The following is a 15,991-nucleotide window of genomic DNA, read 5'->3' as shown; positions in this document are numbered from 1 at the left end:
AGCTCTGTCAGTGACATTTGGGCTCTTGATCACCTTCCTTGACAAAGGCCCTTCTCCCCCCGATTGCTCAGTTTGGCCAGCCAGCACGCTCTAGGAAGAATCCTTGTGGTTCCAAACTTCTTCCATTTACGGATGGGGGCCACTTGGACGTCAAGTCGAAACACAAACCAAGCCAAGAAGTACAATTCCTTGGACTTCTTGGCCTGGTTTGTGTTTCGACATGCACTATTAACTGTGGGACCTTATATTGAGAGGTGCGTGTCTTTTGCAAATCATGTCCTGAATTTACCACAGATGGACTCCAAACAAGTCATAGAAACTTCAAGTAGGATAAGTGGAAACACGATGCACCTGAGCTCAATTTTGAGTGTCATGGCAAAGGCTGTGAATACTTATGGAAATAGAATTTTTTCATTTATTTTTAATAAATTTGCAAAGATTTCAAACAAACTGCAAGTTGTCATTATGGGTTATGGTTTGTAGAATTTTGAGGAAATAGTGGAAATAGTGAATTTAGGCCATTTTGAAATAAGGCTGTAAAAATGTGGAAAGTCAAGCGCTACGTCCCACTTAGGTGATTAGTTTAGCGTTATGAAGGCGGTCTGGAGCTAGAATTATCGCTCTCTCATTCCGGCGTGCGCGGTGATATGCAACGTGCATCACAATCATGCGTTTACATTTGTACATGCACATATGTGGGGGGCCTTGACGGCCCAGGGAAACTGAACAGGGACCCAGAAGTGATGTCACATGTCACTTTTGGGTCAACTAGAAGGAGAGGAGAGTGGACATGTGTCCACTCTCCTGCCCTCTACCCGGGTGCACCAGCTTTGCCGGTCCCACAGATGGGCAAGCTGTGCCCAGGATACATAGCGGGGTGTGGGGAGAAATCGGGCAGCACGCCATGCGCCAGTCTGAAACATCTGACGCCTGGGTTTTGTCAAGCCCTGGCATAAATACACACACTGGCATACATTCATTGTTTTAAATACATACCTATGGAATTCAGTAACAGAAGAGGAATGATGCTCATACATACCACACTTACCTTGCAGCTTCCCAGATGCTCCTTGCACACGTTTCCAGCTTAAAACCAAGCCACATTTCTATAACAAAATTGAATGAAAAAGGGTTTTAAAAAAAAAAAAAAAAAATCTAAAAATCACACTTGTCATATGAAGTATTAAGGCATTGCACTTTGTTCCAAAATGTTGTGAAATATGTACAATAAGCCGCTACTACTAAATTCAGTGCTTAATTCATACAGCGACAGTCTGCTTTACAGAACGAGCTCCCAGTTATGTAAACACCACCCGCAGCCAACATATTTCTTCATTTTTTAATAGTTTTGCATTAAACACATAAGGTTAATCGAGGATCAGGTCTATAGTGTTTAAATTTTTAAAAAAATGGCCTTCCACATAAATGGTAAGAAAAGAAATGTGCGCTTGTTGTCTACAGCAGCTAAATGCTTATTTCATTTTCTAACCAGTACGAATTGTGGAATGCTACTTGTGGAATGCCCTAAAAAACAGTCCTAAAAAAATGTACATAGTTTACTGGCGAATGTGTATAAAATGTTACTTACTGCTAAAAGTTGTCTGATAAGCATATCAGAGGCTTTCTCAGAAATATTTCCAACAAAAACAGTGGTTGTTGGTCCGCTGTTTTCATCATTTTCTTTGTTCTTAAGACCCATCAAATCCTTTCGAGGCCCGAGATGTTTTCCAACCATAGATACTGTAGGTAGCAAAACCTTGCAATAGAGAAAAAAAAAAAGACCAATATTTTAACCACAATGCATCAACAGAACATGCATTTTTTTTTATTTGGCAATGCAAGCCAAAGAATGCAAGACTGTAAAGGTTAAAAGTTTAGGAAAATCCACATGAATGTAACATAGTATATAAGGGAAGAGAGCTGTTGCTGTACGAGTGGTTGGTGACACAGTAACATGTAGTATAATGCAGTAAAGCAAGATGCAGACAAGCTATATGTAAACAAAGCAATGTTTACATTGGTTTGGGTCTTTAGTGACAACTCTCAAAAGAGAAGATGCAGAATTATATTTTCAAAGCTGTGTGAAATTGCTGTGTGTAATGTATTTTAAATGCATTTAACCTAAAGAAGTATCAATCATTAAGGAATTAAAGTTATGGTAAAGTAGAAACAGACTTACAGTTGGTCCTGGAGCCATTAAACTCATTGGTACAGGAATCATTGGAGTTCCTTTAAAAAAAAAAAAAAAAAAAAAAAAAAAAACAAGTAGTAACATGAAAACGTAAAAAGGCACAAAAATGAATTGCACTTTAAGGGTAAAGCAGAATGAAAAAAATAAGACTAAAGGGTAATGAAGGAATTTTGAAAACTGGTTGTCTCAAAAATTCTCATATTGAACAGTAAGCTAATACAGAGTCCTTGCTTCTTCTGCAGGAAATAGCTTTATGAGGAAGCATGATGCTTAGTGCCCATCCTTATGCAAGAGTGAATGCCCCAATAACGTTCAGATAAATCTCATTTTGAAAGGTTAAAACTGATACAAGTGTTAAAATAGCACAATCTGGGCAAAAGCAGCAAAGCTAAAAGTGTTTAAAAAAAAAAAACTTAATAAAGCTCCCAAGTTTACTGAGTGTGGCAATGTTTTTCATCACTGGCATCAATGGATGAGTCAAAAAGCAGTTTTCTTTACTCAATATGAATTTTGAACAATTTGAAGTGTACTTACCAGGGGGTGGAGGGAATCCTGGAAATTGTGGAGGAGGTATTCCCGGAGGAAGAGTAGGAATCCCCATTGGGGGTCGATTTAGATGCGGTGGATAAGACATATTTGCAAAAGCAACCTATTCAAAAGTGAAAAAAATAAACATAATTTAAAATATATTATTATAATAATCCTAAAAACGAAATGAATGGGAGTTGTAAAAACAAAAGTCGTGTGTTTGTAAATGGTTAATTTCACTGGAAGCAGAAAATGCCACCTCATTTATCAAAGTGAAATATCGTGCATTCACACCTGCAAATGCACCCTGCTGGCGATTACATGCGAGAACCCCAGTGGTTGTTCCCGTGATAAGCTGCGAGTAGGCAGCCTCATTGAAGGCAACGGGTATTTCCGGCTTTTATAGATAATCATACCTACTCACCTGTCACATATCCAAAGCACATTTCTGTACACATTGTATATTCCCAACATCCCACAGTCTGAGGGCTGTAGCTCTTTAAAAAGCTCTATAGTAATAGAATTGCATTATTCACTTTTATCTCAATGAGAACAAGTTTACTTGGTTAATTTCAAGATGTGCCTTTCATACTGCGATCACATGCGAGTGATCGGCACTAGACGCAGGCAGGTCTTTCAGATTATCTTTTTGATCATCAATGACGCTGTGGGACGCTTCACACAAATTTATTCTGCCCCTCCATCTTTTCAGTGCCCTGATTTTAAATCTTCCATTAGCCTTCATCCCAGGGTTTGACAAAAAGGCTGCTGTAAACACGTTGTTCTAGAGACCCACAGACATTCCTCTTCACTCAGAAGTGGCTTAGAACATTGGCAGTGACATCACTTCCAGTTTTCTGGGAGATGGCTTCAGCAGTAGATTGAACATTTCCATTACTCCACAATTGGGCTGTCAAGTACAGCGGCATTCCCTATTTGATTGGCCACAAGATTTTGGGAGTGCATTCCTCAACAACATAACAGCCCTGCTTGGTTGGCATGCAGTTTTTTTTCTTCATAAAACCTGCAGTTCAGGCATTTGTCCCTGAACACATTGCTCCCTGAACGCTAGGGATGCACCGATCCGATATTCGGATCGGATATCGGCGCATATATGGCCATTTTATATGGATCGGTAACATTGATCGATCGACTGGCCAATCCACACATGAAGCAGCAGCTTTGCTCTGTACTGCAGCCGCTTGCTTTGTGTGTAGCTCCGGATTGGTTCCGGTATCTGCGATTTCACAACGCCAGATATCGGTATCAGGTCCAAAAAAGTGGGACCGGTGCATCCCTACTGAACGCATTGCACCCTTAATATAATTACCACTTAGTGTTCAACCCCGGGCAGCGGGCTGGACAGACTGAACCTGTGCCTCCTGTGCACACTAAAACCAAGGGATGGGACACACAAATGCCCTGGGTGCCAAAGGCCAAAGACTGCATCTGCATTTGTGTGCTCCTAACAATCACTTCTAAGATCCTACTCCAAAGTCCATCCATTGGTCATACATCTCAATCTGTCAGGTTCCTTAGCAGAGGCATTTGGAACCTTGGCTATAGGTAAGTCTCTCAATGGGGGGGGACACCTGGTAACCAAAATTACAGGTAGCTAAAAACATAAAAGTAATGGGCTGAATGTCCAAAGAGTCCAAACACTAGGGCAGGCTGATTCAGGAGCTGTAGGTTTCCCCGGATCCAATTTGCATGACAGGAAGCTTTGACCGCCTCTCAATGGAGCCGGATCACACACCTCTAGGGGGGGCCGAGGTCAGCATGGGAAAGGGTCATGTTTGTCTTTGGCTCCGTTTCAAGTGCGAATTCAGGCAAAAATTGGGACCTGATTTGAACCTAAAACCTTGTACAAAGAAGCACCGGACCTGCTGCCGTATCAGTGTGACTGTGAACCTAGCCTTACACTTTGACATCTATCGGCTGAAAAAATGAAACCTAGTGCTGAACATGGTAAAACTTTTAAGGTGGCATAATCACAAGCCTAGCAATGAAGAACTATGCCAGCAGTAGGAGAGGTCTCTGACAGGACAACATCAGTGGCCATGGAGCGGCAATAGTGAGTGCAAGTTATCAGGGGACTAGAAAACAGATGTAGGTTTGTTATAATGTGCAAGTATATTTCCACATTATTGCAAATGCTTTCCTTTCCCTCCAACTCTCTGATTAGGGCTTAAAATTAAAATCCAGGCAAAAACGAAACTTGAAACTGATCCCACCCCCCCCCCATTCTAACCACCCTGTAGAGGTAATATACATATACTTACCTATTCCCTGGACACTCTGGTTAGATGATCAGATTCCAGCACCGGCTTCGGTGGGGACAGCTGACAACAGATGCCCCATAGTAAGCCTGTGGGTGATGTCACTGCCCAGGCACTGTAGCCGTTGTTGGTGATATCTCGCCTTCCTTGAAGCCAACCGCTTGGGAGATCATATGAGCTAGATCGGCCGTCCTGACTTTTCACTCACACCACTGCCTACTTGTGCCACATCAGTGATTAAAAGAAGCCAGAGACAGCTAGGCAACTAGCATTTTAAGGAGGGTAGTAGAAACAGAAGCCTACATGACTAACTGAAAAAAAAAAAAAAACACCTTGTCTCCTAGGTCCCCTAGGACAGTGGTCCTCAACCCTGGCCTACAGGGCCCACTAACAGGCCAGATTTTAAGTATTACCTTGGGGAGATGCAGACTAGAGTACTGCAATCACTGAGCAGCAAATTATATCACCTGGGATGTATTTCAGTTATCTTGCAAATCTGGCCTGTTAGTGGGCCCTGTAGGCCAGGGTTGAGGACCACTGCCCTAGGAGATACCTTCAGATAAAAAAGGATTTTTGACTTACCGTAAAATCCATTTCTATGATGTTCATTGACAGACACAGATCCTTATCTTCTTTACCATTGGGTTATACTGCCCCCAACAGAAGGACACTAGGCAGGAAAACGCTTTACTACGCCTATGGGGCAGTCCCAGGGAGTATACTCCCACTCTCCGCTATAGGCACTCCATTTTTTACAAGCAATATCAGAAGAAAGCCAACTCCACAGAAGGATGGGTGCTGTGTCCGTCAATGAACCTCAGAGAAATGGATTTTACAGTAAGTCAAAAATCCCATTTTCTCTTTCGTTCATTGACAGACACAGCTCCTTATCTTTTTGACCATTGGGACGTCCCAAAGAAGAAGTGTTAAACATGAGGGGTGGGAACAGCAAGTAAAAATTCCCAAAGCTAAACTGAAGCCAACCAGGTAACATGGAGATCAAGCATAAACAAATTGAGCTCACCTGAAAAAAACAAAACAATACACCCTCAAAGAGGCCCAGGTCCTCTATACAGCAGCCTGCAAAACCTTGCGGCCAAAAGAAGCATCCCCTGATGCCTACACATCCACCCCATAAAACTTTGTGAAAGTGTACGAGCAGGTGGCCGCCTTGCAAAACTGAATCACTGACACCTGATGATTGAAGGCCCAGGAGGCCCTATGCGCCCGAGTAGAGCCCGCCCTAACAAGGAAAGGAGGAACCAGACCTAATTAAAAAGAGATCTTAATCACTGTCTGAGCCATCTGGAAATGAAGCAGAAGCAGCCAACCCTTTCCGAGGTCCATTCGTGAGTGCAAACAGCGAGTCTGACTTCCTAAAAGACTCCGTGACTCCGTTGCTGCTAGGTACACCTTGATTGCCCAAACCACATCCAGGGAATGCAGAGCAATTTCCTTTGGATGTTTAGGCCTGGGACATAGGAAAGGCAACACAATGTCTTCCTTCAAATGTAAATCAGAGACAACCGTGAGAAGCAAGACGGACAGGTACGAAGAACCTCCTTATCTCTGAACCACCAGGTAAGGTGAACGACAAGGCCTCCAGCTCAGACACCCTGTGCGCAGCAGTAACAGCCACCAAAAAAGGCCACCTGCTGGGACAACATAAGCAGGGGAACCTCCCGAATATTTCCGAAGGGAGGTTTCTGGATTACTGACAAATTGAGATCCCATGGCAGCAATGGAGACTGCACTGGAGGAGCTAAGTGTCAAACTCCCTGAACCAAGGGATGTGCGGCCAATGAACTTTGAAAGAAAAACCAAGGCCGAAACCTGCCCATTAAATGGTACTCAAGGTCAGGCGCTGCTCTACCCCCATTGGAGGAAAGCCAAGATCTGAGCCACCGAAAAGGAGCGAGGAAGAAACCCCAAGAGACTCACCCCACGCAACATACGTCTTCCAAGTACGATGGTAGATCTTCCTAGAGGTAGATTTTCTAGCCTTTAGCAGTGTAGGAGTCACCAATTCAGACAAACCTCCATCCTTCAGCACCTGTCTTTCAACAGCCTAGCCGTTAAAGCCAGCAACTGTAAAGCAGGATGGAAGCTTGGCCCCTTGAGACAGCAGAAATTCCCTGAGAGAAGTCTCCAAGGAGCATCGGCGACCAACCGTACCAATCTGCGTACCAAGACTGGCGAGGCCAGTCTGGACCCACTAGAATGACCAGAATCCTTTCTGCCTTGATCCTGCACAGGAGTGTTGGCAGATGTTTGAGATGGGGAAAGGCATATATTAGACAATACTAAATCCAAGGATCTACTGATGACTCTGTGGCGTCAGCCAGAGGATCCCAAGACCGTGCCACAAACCTCTGTACCTTCCTTGGAATGTGTACAGCAGAGAAGGCTGGAAAGAATCAGTCTGCTCACCTTAGAATGCCAGCTACTTTCCGAGCCGCCAGGACACTTCTTGTGCCCCCTTGGTGCTTGACAGACCACGGCCGTGACATTGGCTGCCAAAAAAAAAAAAAAAAAAAAAAATCGCCCCCACAGTGCCACCCCTCAAAGAAAAGGTGCCAAGCTGGCCACATGGCCCAGTAGGCTGCAACCTAAATTTTTGCTGAGGCCCAGCCGCAAGCACATGGATCCCAGCCAGGCAGGGGGCGTCAGTAACCTCACTGAGGGCACCCCCCAACTGTAGAAGCCCAGCACCTTGGGCGGGAGCCCCAGCAGAGCCAACCACCCAGGGGTAGCAGAGGGGAGGGCGGATGCCCAAATAGAGGGTGGTGACTTCAGCCATCCTCTCTGGGGTCTCCCCACATAGCTCCCAACCAGTAAGCCAAAAAGCTGCGGCCTTAACTTTTGGCCGGACCTGGCCGCATAAGGCGCAACCCGCAAATACTAAACTATTCACTCCCCCAGCCTAACAACTGCAGCAGGGAGCCCAGAGGACAACCCTGCCCTAGTCACCAAACCCCAGGGTGGTAAGAAAACCTGCTCGACTCCCCGTTGCGCACACAGAAAAAACCCGGTCAGCAGCAACTCCAACAAACTCCCCTTAAGAGCATGTGGCAAAAGCCAGCTCATAACCTCACCCAGGGAGGGAGGGGGGCCAGAAGACCCACAGTGACCACCAAAATTTTGGTGGGGCATCCCAGGGAGGGGCCCACATCCACCCCAAAACCCTCCAGGGGAAGAGGGGGGGACACTTACCATAACAGGAACAGGGTGGGCACCGCTCCTGACAGACCACCGCTCCATCAGAATGTGGGTGGCTGTCGGTCAGGAGGAACGCTGCAACTCAGGCCGAGGCCAGATAGTATGCGACCTCGCCAGACGTTTAACTCTCAGGCCAGCCCCTGTCCCATGGGGCTATGTCACGACCCTTTCGCCAGCTCGCTGGCCAGACTGGGGGACCCTCTGGATCTAGATTAGCCAGTCTGTCACCCAGTCCAGTAGTTGATTGTAGATTCTCACAGGAACAAAACAAAGATAGGAAAAGGTTCCACATAAAAGGTAAAAAATTGCCCATTAAGAAACTAGACCCTTACTCCTGAATAACCAGAAAAAAACTGAGTGCCTATAGCTGAGAGTGGGAGTATACCCCTTGGGACTGCCCCATAGGCATAGTGAAGCTTTTTCCTGCCTGGGGCCCTACTCCTGTAGGGGGGGGGGGGGGGGGGGAGTATAACCCAATGGTCAAGAAGATAATGAACTGTGTCAATGAACAAAAGAAAAAACATTTTCACACCACCAGGCGTAAGCCTCAACACAATGACTACATAGCAACACCTGTGTACATCTGACCAAGGAGCAATAACCAAACTTTTCTTTGCTATATTTACCACTTCAAATGGGGGGTATGTTGGTGTCTCAAGCCAAAGTATGGGACTTTAAGGGCAAGTGATGAATACACGGTTGTATAAAATAAATGCAATTTATTGCGAATAAGAGGGTATATCCAGCAAAAATTATAACCGTTATAATGGTGCAAGGGTGTTGGGTTATAGACCCAAGGTGCATAGAAGAATGCTAAATATTGGAAAAAGAATTTCTGTGACAATAGTGAGAATGGGTGACTTATTATTTTTGATGAAAAACTCTGTTTCTCCAGGCTAACTTGCTTGGATGTTCACAGAGAGATCATCTAATATTGATCCGACGCGTTTCGGCTAACAATGTAGCCTTTGTCAAGGGTTTGTGTCACCAATTATTGACCTATTCTTGTGAGATTTATTCATGTCTTGAGAAGATCTGCAGCGAGAACCAATGGGAGCAACTGTATATGGTAGGATCATTTGTTCATGCCTTAATGTGGCTGATGAATCTTTGGGGACAAAAAATTGTCTGCATATTCTTATGTGGTTGACGATAGTATACACTGCAAGGTCACAGTTCTTAGGCAGCTCAGGATTGCTCAGGTGTTCTTGCCTGGGTTTATTTTGCAGGGTGCACTAGTGCAGCCGTCATCAAAAATGTCCGCCCACATCGCCCTCATACTGAGGGAAACGAGGAGACAGAGCGGACGCAACCTGCAGCAACTCAAACAAACAGTTATATGCAATTCCAGCATTGGACACTTGCATAGGACCTTGCATGCAAGTACTGGGCAGACATTTTTGATTCTCCCATTGGTTCTTGCTGCGGATCTTCTCAAGACATGAATAAATCTCACAAGAATAGGTCAATAATTAGTGACACAAACCCTTGACAAAGGCTACATTGTTAGCCTAAACGCGTCGGGTCAACATTAGATCTCTGTGAACATCCAAGCAAGTTAGCCTGGAGAAACAGAGTTTTTCATCAAAAATAATAAGTCACCCAGTCTCACCATTGTCACGGAAATTCTTTTTCCAATATTTAGCATTCTTCTATGCACCTTGGGTCTATAACCCAACACCCTTGCACCATTATAACTGTTAGTTATAATTTTTGCTGGATATACCCTCTTATTCGCAATAAATTGCATTTATTTTATTTTATACAACCGTGTATTCATCACTTGCCCTTAAAGTCCCATACTTTGGCTTGAGACACCAACATATCCCCCATTAGACTTACAGGGACAGAGGCAAAACCCAACTAAAACTCTCCAGAGATCAACCCAAAACCCCTCTATACATTAACCACTTCAAAGCCCCCTCCCAGTTTACACCTTCAAGTGGGCAACTGACTTAGCCTTGGACCTTAGCCTCGGACCGTGGACTGGTCAAACACCTGGCAGGCAAACCACAAGATATATCTATGTCGGACCTAGAAACATCCTATAAAGTAGTATTGAGATGGTTGCTAGTGCCACATCGGCTAGCAAAATATGTCCCAGGCTACCAATCAATCATTTACAGACTTACAATTCTACCAAAAGCTGTGCAATTCAGGAGCTTTCCCTGATTGAATACAGAACAAAGGAATAGTTTAGGTTTGTCCTCATAAGTCCCTGACAATAGACTTGAGTTACTAACAGAATTGAAACCCTTAAAACATTTGTTACTCCAAAATATCATAATCCTGACATGTGCCAGCTGTACTATGTATAAAAAATATCTTTGTATTGCTTCCTTTGTGTTAAATCCCTGGTGTTCTGACAGTCCTGCTATTAAAAACTGGGCACAATAAGGAGAACACACCGTAGTCAGTTCGCTAGCTCTGAAGGGAACTCAGTCTGCTCTCCTCCAATGATCAGACCTGACAACCCCTTGCAAAGCCTTTAACAGGGAAGATCAGTGCACTGTTCCTCCCCCCAGCTCTTATGCAGCTGAGAACAGAGGGAATGTGATCACTTACGAAAAAATATAAATGTCCTTCCTTTTTTATACACAAATGTTTTGCCTTTCATTTCTATTTTAAACTGAATGGGTTGTTTTACAAGGTGATTATTTACAACAGGGGTCGGGAACCTTTTTGGCTGAGAGAGCCACGAACAGCACATATTTTCAAATGCAATTCCGTGAGAGCCATAAACTATTTTTCAGGGGTGGGTAACCTTTATTTAAGTAACGCAGTGATGAATTGCAAAAAATGGCCTGGTCATTAAGGGGGTAAAACCTTCCAGAGCTGAAGTGGTTAAAGGAGCTGAAATATTAAAGATTACTTCCCCTGTTCACACTAGTGCGATTTGCATGGCACGACAATGGAAAGGAGAATTAACCTTAGCGCAAACGGAAAGTGGATGTGTAGCCCATATGTGCCAAAATGTCAATGTCTGGGGAAATGTTATTAGAAAATACCACTGTATATATGGCTGCAGGCCTGCAGCACTTCTTCAGTGAGGGTATTGGGAGCCTCTAAAAACTGAAGATAAAAAAAGGTGCAAGCTAGCCTATAATTCTCTGCTTTCTGTGCTTCCCTGTCTCAACTTAGTAATTGCAAATACTCTTTCTGAAAGAGTATTTGCAATTACTTGAGACAGTGGAATCACATAACGCAAAATATTTACACTGACGAGTCTGACTGACCTGTCCCTTCAGGACCACCCTCAGCTCTATGCTGAGCCCGCGCTGCCACCTGGAGAAGAGGGAGGTGGCCGGTGGTGGGTGGAGTAAATTTAGGAGCGGAGGAGGAATTTGACCATTGTCCTTGCTATCCCCGCTGTCACGCGACGACGCTGACGTCACGTGACATCACTGGTTGCTAAACGCAAAGCAGCATACTAGCAACCAGTGTGGCTGCAGCGCGCAGGCATGGACTTGACTCTGGGGCTAATAATGTTATACTCATAGCAGGAGACCCTATTTGTCTGCGAGCCAGATGCAGCCATCAAAATTATAGAAGGCACTGTGATTGGGGGGAGTGGTACCCTTCCATGTGTTGGGGGGGTTAGGTAGAGGGCACTGTTGGGGGGAGGGGTACCCTGGCATGTGTTGGGGGGTAAGTAGAGGGCACTGTGATTGGGGGGAATGGTACTCTTACATGTGTTGGGAGAGGTAGGTAGCTAACACTGTTGGGGGAGTAGTGGTACCCTTGCATGTGTTGGGGGGGGGGGGGGGGAGTAGGTAGAGGACACGGATTGGGGGGGTATCCCGGCACATGTCGGGGGGGTAAGTAGAGGGCACTTTGATTGGGGGTACCCCGGGATGTTTTGGGGGTAGGTAGAGAGCACTGTAATTGGGGGGTACCCCAGCATGTGTTGGGGGGTAGGTAGAGGCCACTGTGATTGGGGGGTACCCCAGCATGTGTTTGGGGGGTAAGGTAGAGGCCACTGTGATTGCTGGGGGGTACCTCGGCATGTGTTGGGGGGTAGGTAGAGGGCACTATGATTGGTGGGAGGGTACCCCGGCATGTGTTGGGGGGGTAGGTAGAGGGCACTATGATTGAGGGTAGACCCCAGCATGTGTTGGGTGGTTAGGTAGAGGGCGCTGTGATTGGTGGGTACCCCAGCATGTTTTGGGGGGTAGGTAGAGAGCACTGTAATTGGGGGGCACCCCGGCATGTGTTGGGGGGTAGGTAGAGGCACTGTGATGGGAGGGCTACCCCAGCATGTGTTGGGGGGTAGGTAGAGGCCACTGTGATTAGGGGGGTACCCCAGCATGTGTTGGGGTAGGTAGAGGCCACTGTGATTGGTGGGAGGGTACCCCGGCATGTGTTGGGGGGTAGGTAGAGGGCACCGTGATTGGTGGGGGGGTACCCCGGCATGTGTTGGGGGGTAGGTAGAGGCCACTGTGATTTGGGGAATACCCCAGCATGCGTTGGGTGGTTAAGTAGAGGGCACTGTGATTGAGGGGTACCCCAGCATGTGTTGGGGGTAGAGGGCACTGTGATGGGGTACTCCGGCATGTGTTGGGGGGTAGGTAGAGGGCACTGTGATTTGGGGGGGGGGGATACCCCAGCATGTGTTGGGGGTAGGTAGAGGGCACTGTGATGGGGGTACCAAAGCATGTGTTGGGGGTAGAGGGCACTGTGATGGGGTACTCCGGCATGTGTTGGGGGGTAGGGTACAGGGCACTGTGATTTGGGGGGGGATACCCCAGCATGTGTTGGGGGTAGGTAGAGGGCACTGTGATGGGGGTACCCCAGCATGTGTTGGGGGGTAGGTAGAGGGCACTGTAATTGGGGGGGGCACCCCAGCATGTGTTGGGGGTTAGGTAGAGGGCACTGTAATTGGGGGGGGCACCCCAGCATGTGTTGGGGGTTAGGTAGAGGGCACTGTGATGGGGGGCTACCCCGCCATGTGTTGGGGGGTAGAGGCCACTGTGATTAGGGGGTACCCCAGCATGTGTTGGGGGGGTTGGTAGAGGGCACTATGATTGGTGGGGGGGTACCCCAGCATGTGTTGGGGGGTAGGTAGAGGGCACTATGATTGGGGGAATACCCCAGCATGTGTTGGGTGGTTAGGTAGAGGGCACTGTGATTGGTGGGTACCCCAGCATGTTTTGGGGGGGTAGGTAGAGGGCACTGTGATGGGGGGGCTACCCCGCCATGTGTTGGGTGTAGGTAGAGGCCACTGTGATTAGGGGGGTACCCCAGCATGTGTTGGGGGGTAGGTAGAGGCCACTGTGATTGGTGGGGGGTACCCCGGCATGTGTTGGGGGTAGGTAGAGGGCACTGTGATTTAGGGGGGGTCCAGGTATGTGTTGGGGGTAGGTAGAGGGCACTGTAATTTGGGGGGGGGTCCCCGGCATGTGTTAGGGGGTAAGTAGAGGGCACTGTGATTTGGGGAGGGGTTCCCCGGCATGTGTTGGGGGTAGGTAGAGGGCACTGTGATTTGGGGGGGGGGTTCCCCGGCATGTGTTAGGGGGTAGGTAGAGGGCACTGTGATTTGGGGGGGGGGTTCCCCGGTATGTGTTGGGGGTAGGTAGAGGGCACTGTGTTTTAGGGGGGGGGGGTCCCCGGCATGTGTTAGGGGGTAAGTAGAGGGCACTGTGATTTGGGGAGGGGTTCCCCGGCATGTGTTGGGGGTAGGTAGAGGGCACTGTGATTTGGGGGGGGGGGTTCCCCGGCATGTGTTGGGGGTAGGTAGAGGGCACTGTGATTTGGGGGGGGGGGGTTCCCCGGCATGTGTTAGGGGGTAAGTAGAGGGCACTGTGATTTGGGGAGGGGTTCCCCGGCATGTGTTAGGGGGTAAGTAGAGGGCACTGTGATTTGGGGAGGGGTTCCCCGGCATGTGTTGGGGGTAGGTAGAGGGCACTGTGATTTGGGGGGGGGGGTTCCCCGGCATGTGTTGGGGGTAGGTAGAGGGCACTGTGATTTGGGGGGGGGGTTCCCCGGCATGTGTTAGGTAGATCTCCCATACAAAGGATGGAGTTGAGCCGTGTACAGCCCTGCCCGGAGTACGGGGAACACTCACCCCGATCTCCCTCCATGGAGAATGAATGGACGGCCTGCCCTCCACACACACAGCCGGGCTGTAGATAGATGGATTGGGAGGTCTTCCCGCCATGCTCTCGGTCCGGCCAGGTGGAGGAGAGGCCTTTTCTCTATCACACAATACACATCTCCCGCACACTTCTGGGAGGACAAAGGAGAACAGCGGCCCCTCTCCGCACCACACGGCCGCCCCGTCCCCCCTGAGCTCCCCTGCCCCCCGTATACGCGCACACTGCGGCCGCCTCACTCACTCACCTACCCCGCTAAGGATGGGGTTGCCTGGCTGAACAGATGACTCAGCGCTTCTTCTCTTCTTTGAGGCTCCACTGGTCACCGGCGGAAAAGTTCTGCGTGCTCTTGGCTCCGGGATTCGGTTGGTAGGTTCTCCTGTGAGGTGGGTCTCCGATCCACGGACTAGGCCGCACTCACGCCGCAGCGCCGCTCGCGAGGCCCAGCATGCAACGCGTGAAAGAGGGCGGAGAGCGCGTGTGCATTGGTAGGGGCGGGGTTACGGGGCGCCATCTTGGTAAAGGAGGGGCAGGCAGAGCCGTGGGCTGTGATTGTAGCTATGTTAGTGTACAAGGAAAAACAACACTGCTGTGCCCTGTGCATGACGTTTACTTTTATGTGCAATAACAGATTGAGTTTTAGGGAGGGCTTGTGGGGTGTCTATCACTTTCTCCTGAGATCCAAGTGTTTCCCCCTAGAAAAGTTGGAACAGAATAAACACCTGAGAGCCTGTCCTAAAAAATCCCACTCTTAGCCGTGGTTCACCATACCTGCCAACTGTCCCGTTTTTCCCGGGACAATCCCGGCAAATAGGAGCCTGTCCCGGGTATTTTACAGTGTCCCTGTTAATCAGGGACATTGTAAATCATTTAAATTTTTTAATTTTGTGCCACACAGTGTCGCTCTCACCCCAGCTAGGAGTTGTAGTTCTTACAGCAGGTTGTCTCTCTCTCTGTGCCCACTCACTCTTCCCGCCTGTCGCAAATTTAACGTGTCACCGAAGGCAGGGTGTCAGCATGGTGCACTTTCCAAAATCCGCCAGCAGGGGGAGGCAGAGCACCTTCCGACAAGCTGGAGGCCTCACACTCCATTAATTACTACTATCAATAATGTTTTTTTATAGATATAATTTATACACCTGTTAATTGATATATATATATATATATATATATATATATATATATATATATATATATATATATATATATAGTTTTCTAGCTCTAGATAAATGTGTGTACATATCCGTGTATGTGTGTGCATATATATATATATATATATATATATATATATATATATATATATATTGCTCAAAAAAATGAAAACAGACCTCAATCCTCAATGGGAAAAATCTCATTCTGGATATCTATACTGGTATGGACTTGGTATGTGTTAGGATGGTATGGACTGGGTAATGTGTTAGGATCTATACTGGTGTGAACTGGGTAATGTGTTAGGATCTATACTTTTATGGACTTGGTAATGTGTTAGGATGATATGGACTGGGTAATGTGTTAGGATCTATACTGGTATGGACTGGGTAATGTGTTAGAATCTATACTGGTATGGACTGGGTAATGTGTTAGGATCTATACTGGTATGGACTGGGTAATGTGTTAGGATCTATACTGGTATGGACTGATTAATGTGTTAGAATCTATACTGGTATGGACTGAGTAATGTG

The 15,991-nt window shown here is 47.1% G+C and overlaps 1 protein-coding gene across 1 annotated transcript in view; it reads right to left on the bottom strand.

The window, feature by feature from the left end:
* Positions 1 to 14,775, bottom strand: part of RBM25 (RNA binding motif protein 25) — an 83,976-nt gene extending 69,201 nt beyond the window's left edge. The window contains exons 1-5 of the mRNA XM_082275757.1: positions 14,561 to 14,775; positions 2,726 to 2,840; positions 2,180 to 2,229; positions 1,589 to 1,756; positions 1,049 to 1,106 (exon numbers count right to left, since the gene is read on the bottom strand). Of these exons, the coding sequence (XP_082131883.1) occupies positions 1,049 to 1,106; positions 1,589 to 1,756; positions 2,180 to 2,229; positions 2,726 to 2,825 (376 nt within the window). The 5' untranslated portion in view covers positions 2,826 to 2,840; positions 14,561 to 14,775. The remainder of the gene's footprint in view (positions 1 to 1,048; positions 1,107 to 1,588; positions 1,757 to 2,179; positions 2,230 to 2,725; positions 2,841 to 14,560) is intronic.
* Between the last annotated feature and the right edge of the window lie 1,216 nt (positions 14,776 to 15,991).

The sequence above is a fragment of the Pelophylax lessonae genome, assembly GCF_965119305.1.
Source record: "Pelophylax lessonae genome assembly, chromosome: 13".
Classification (NCBI taxonomy): Eukaryota; Metazoa; Chordata; class Amphibia; order Anura; family Ranidae; genus Pelophylax; species Pelophylax lessonae.
This window is presented reverse-complemented; position numbering and strand designations above follow the sequence as displayed.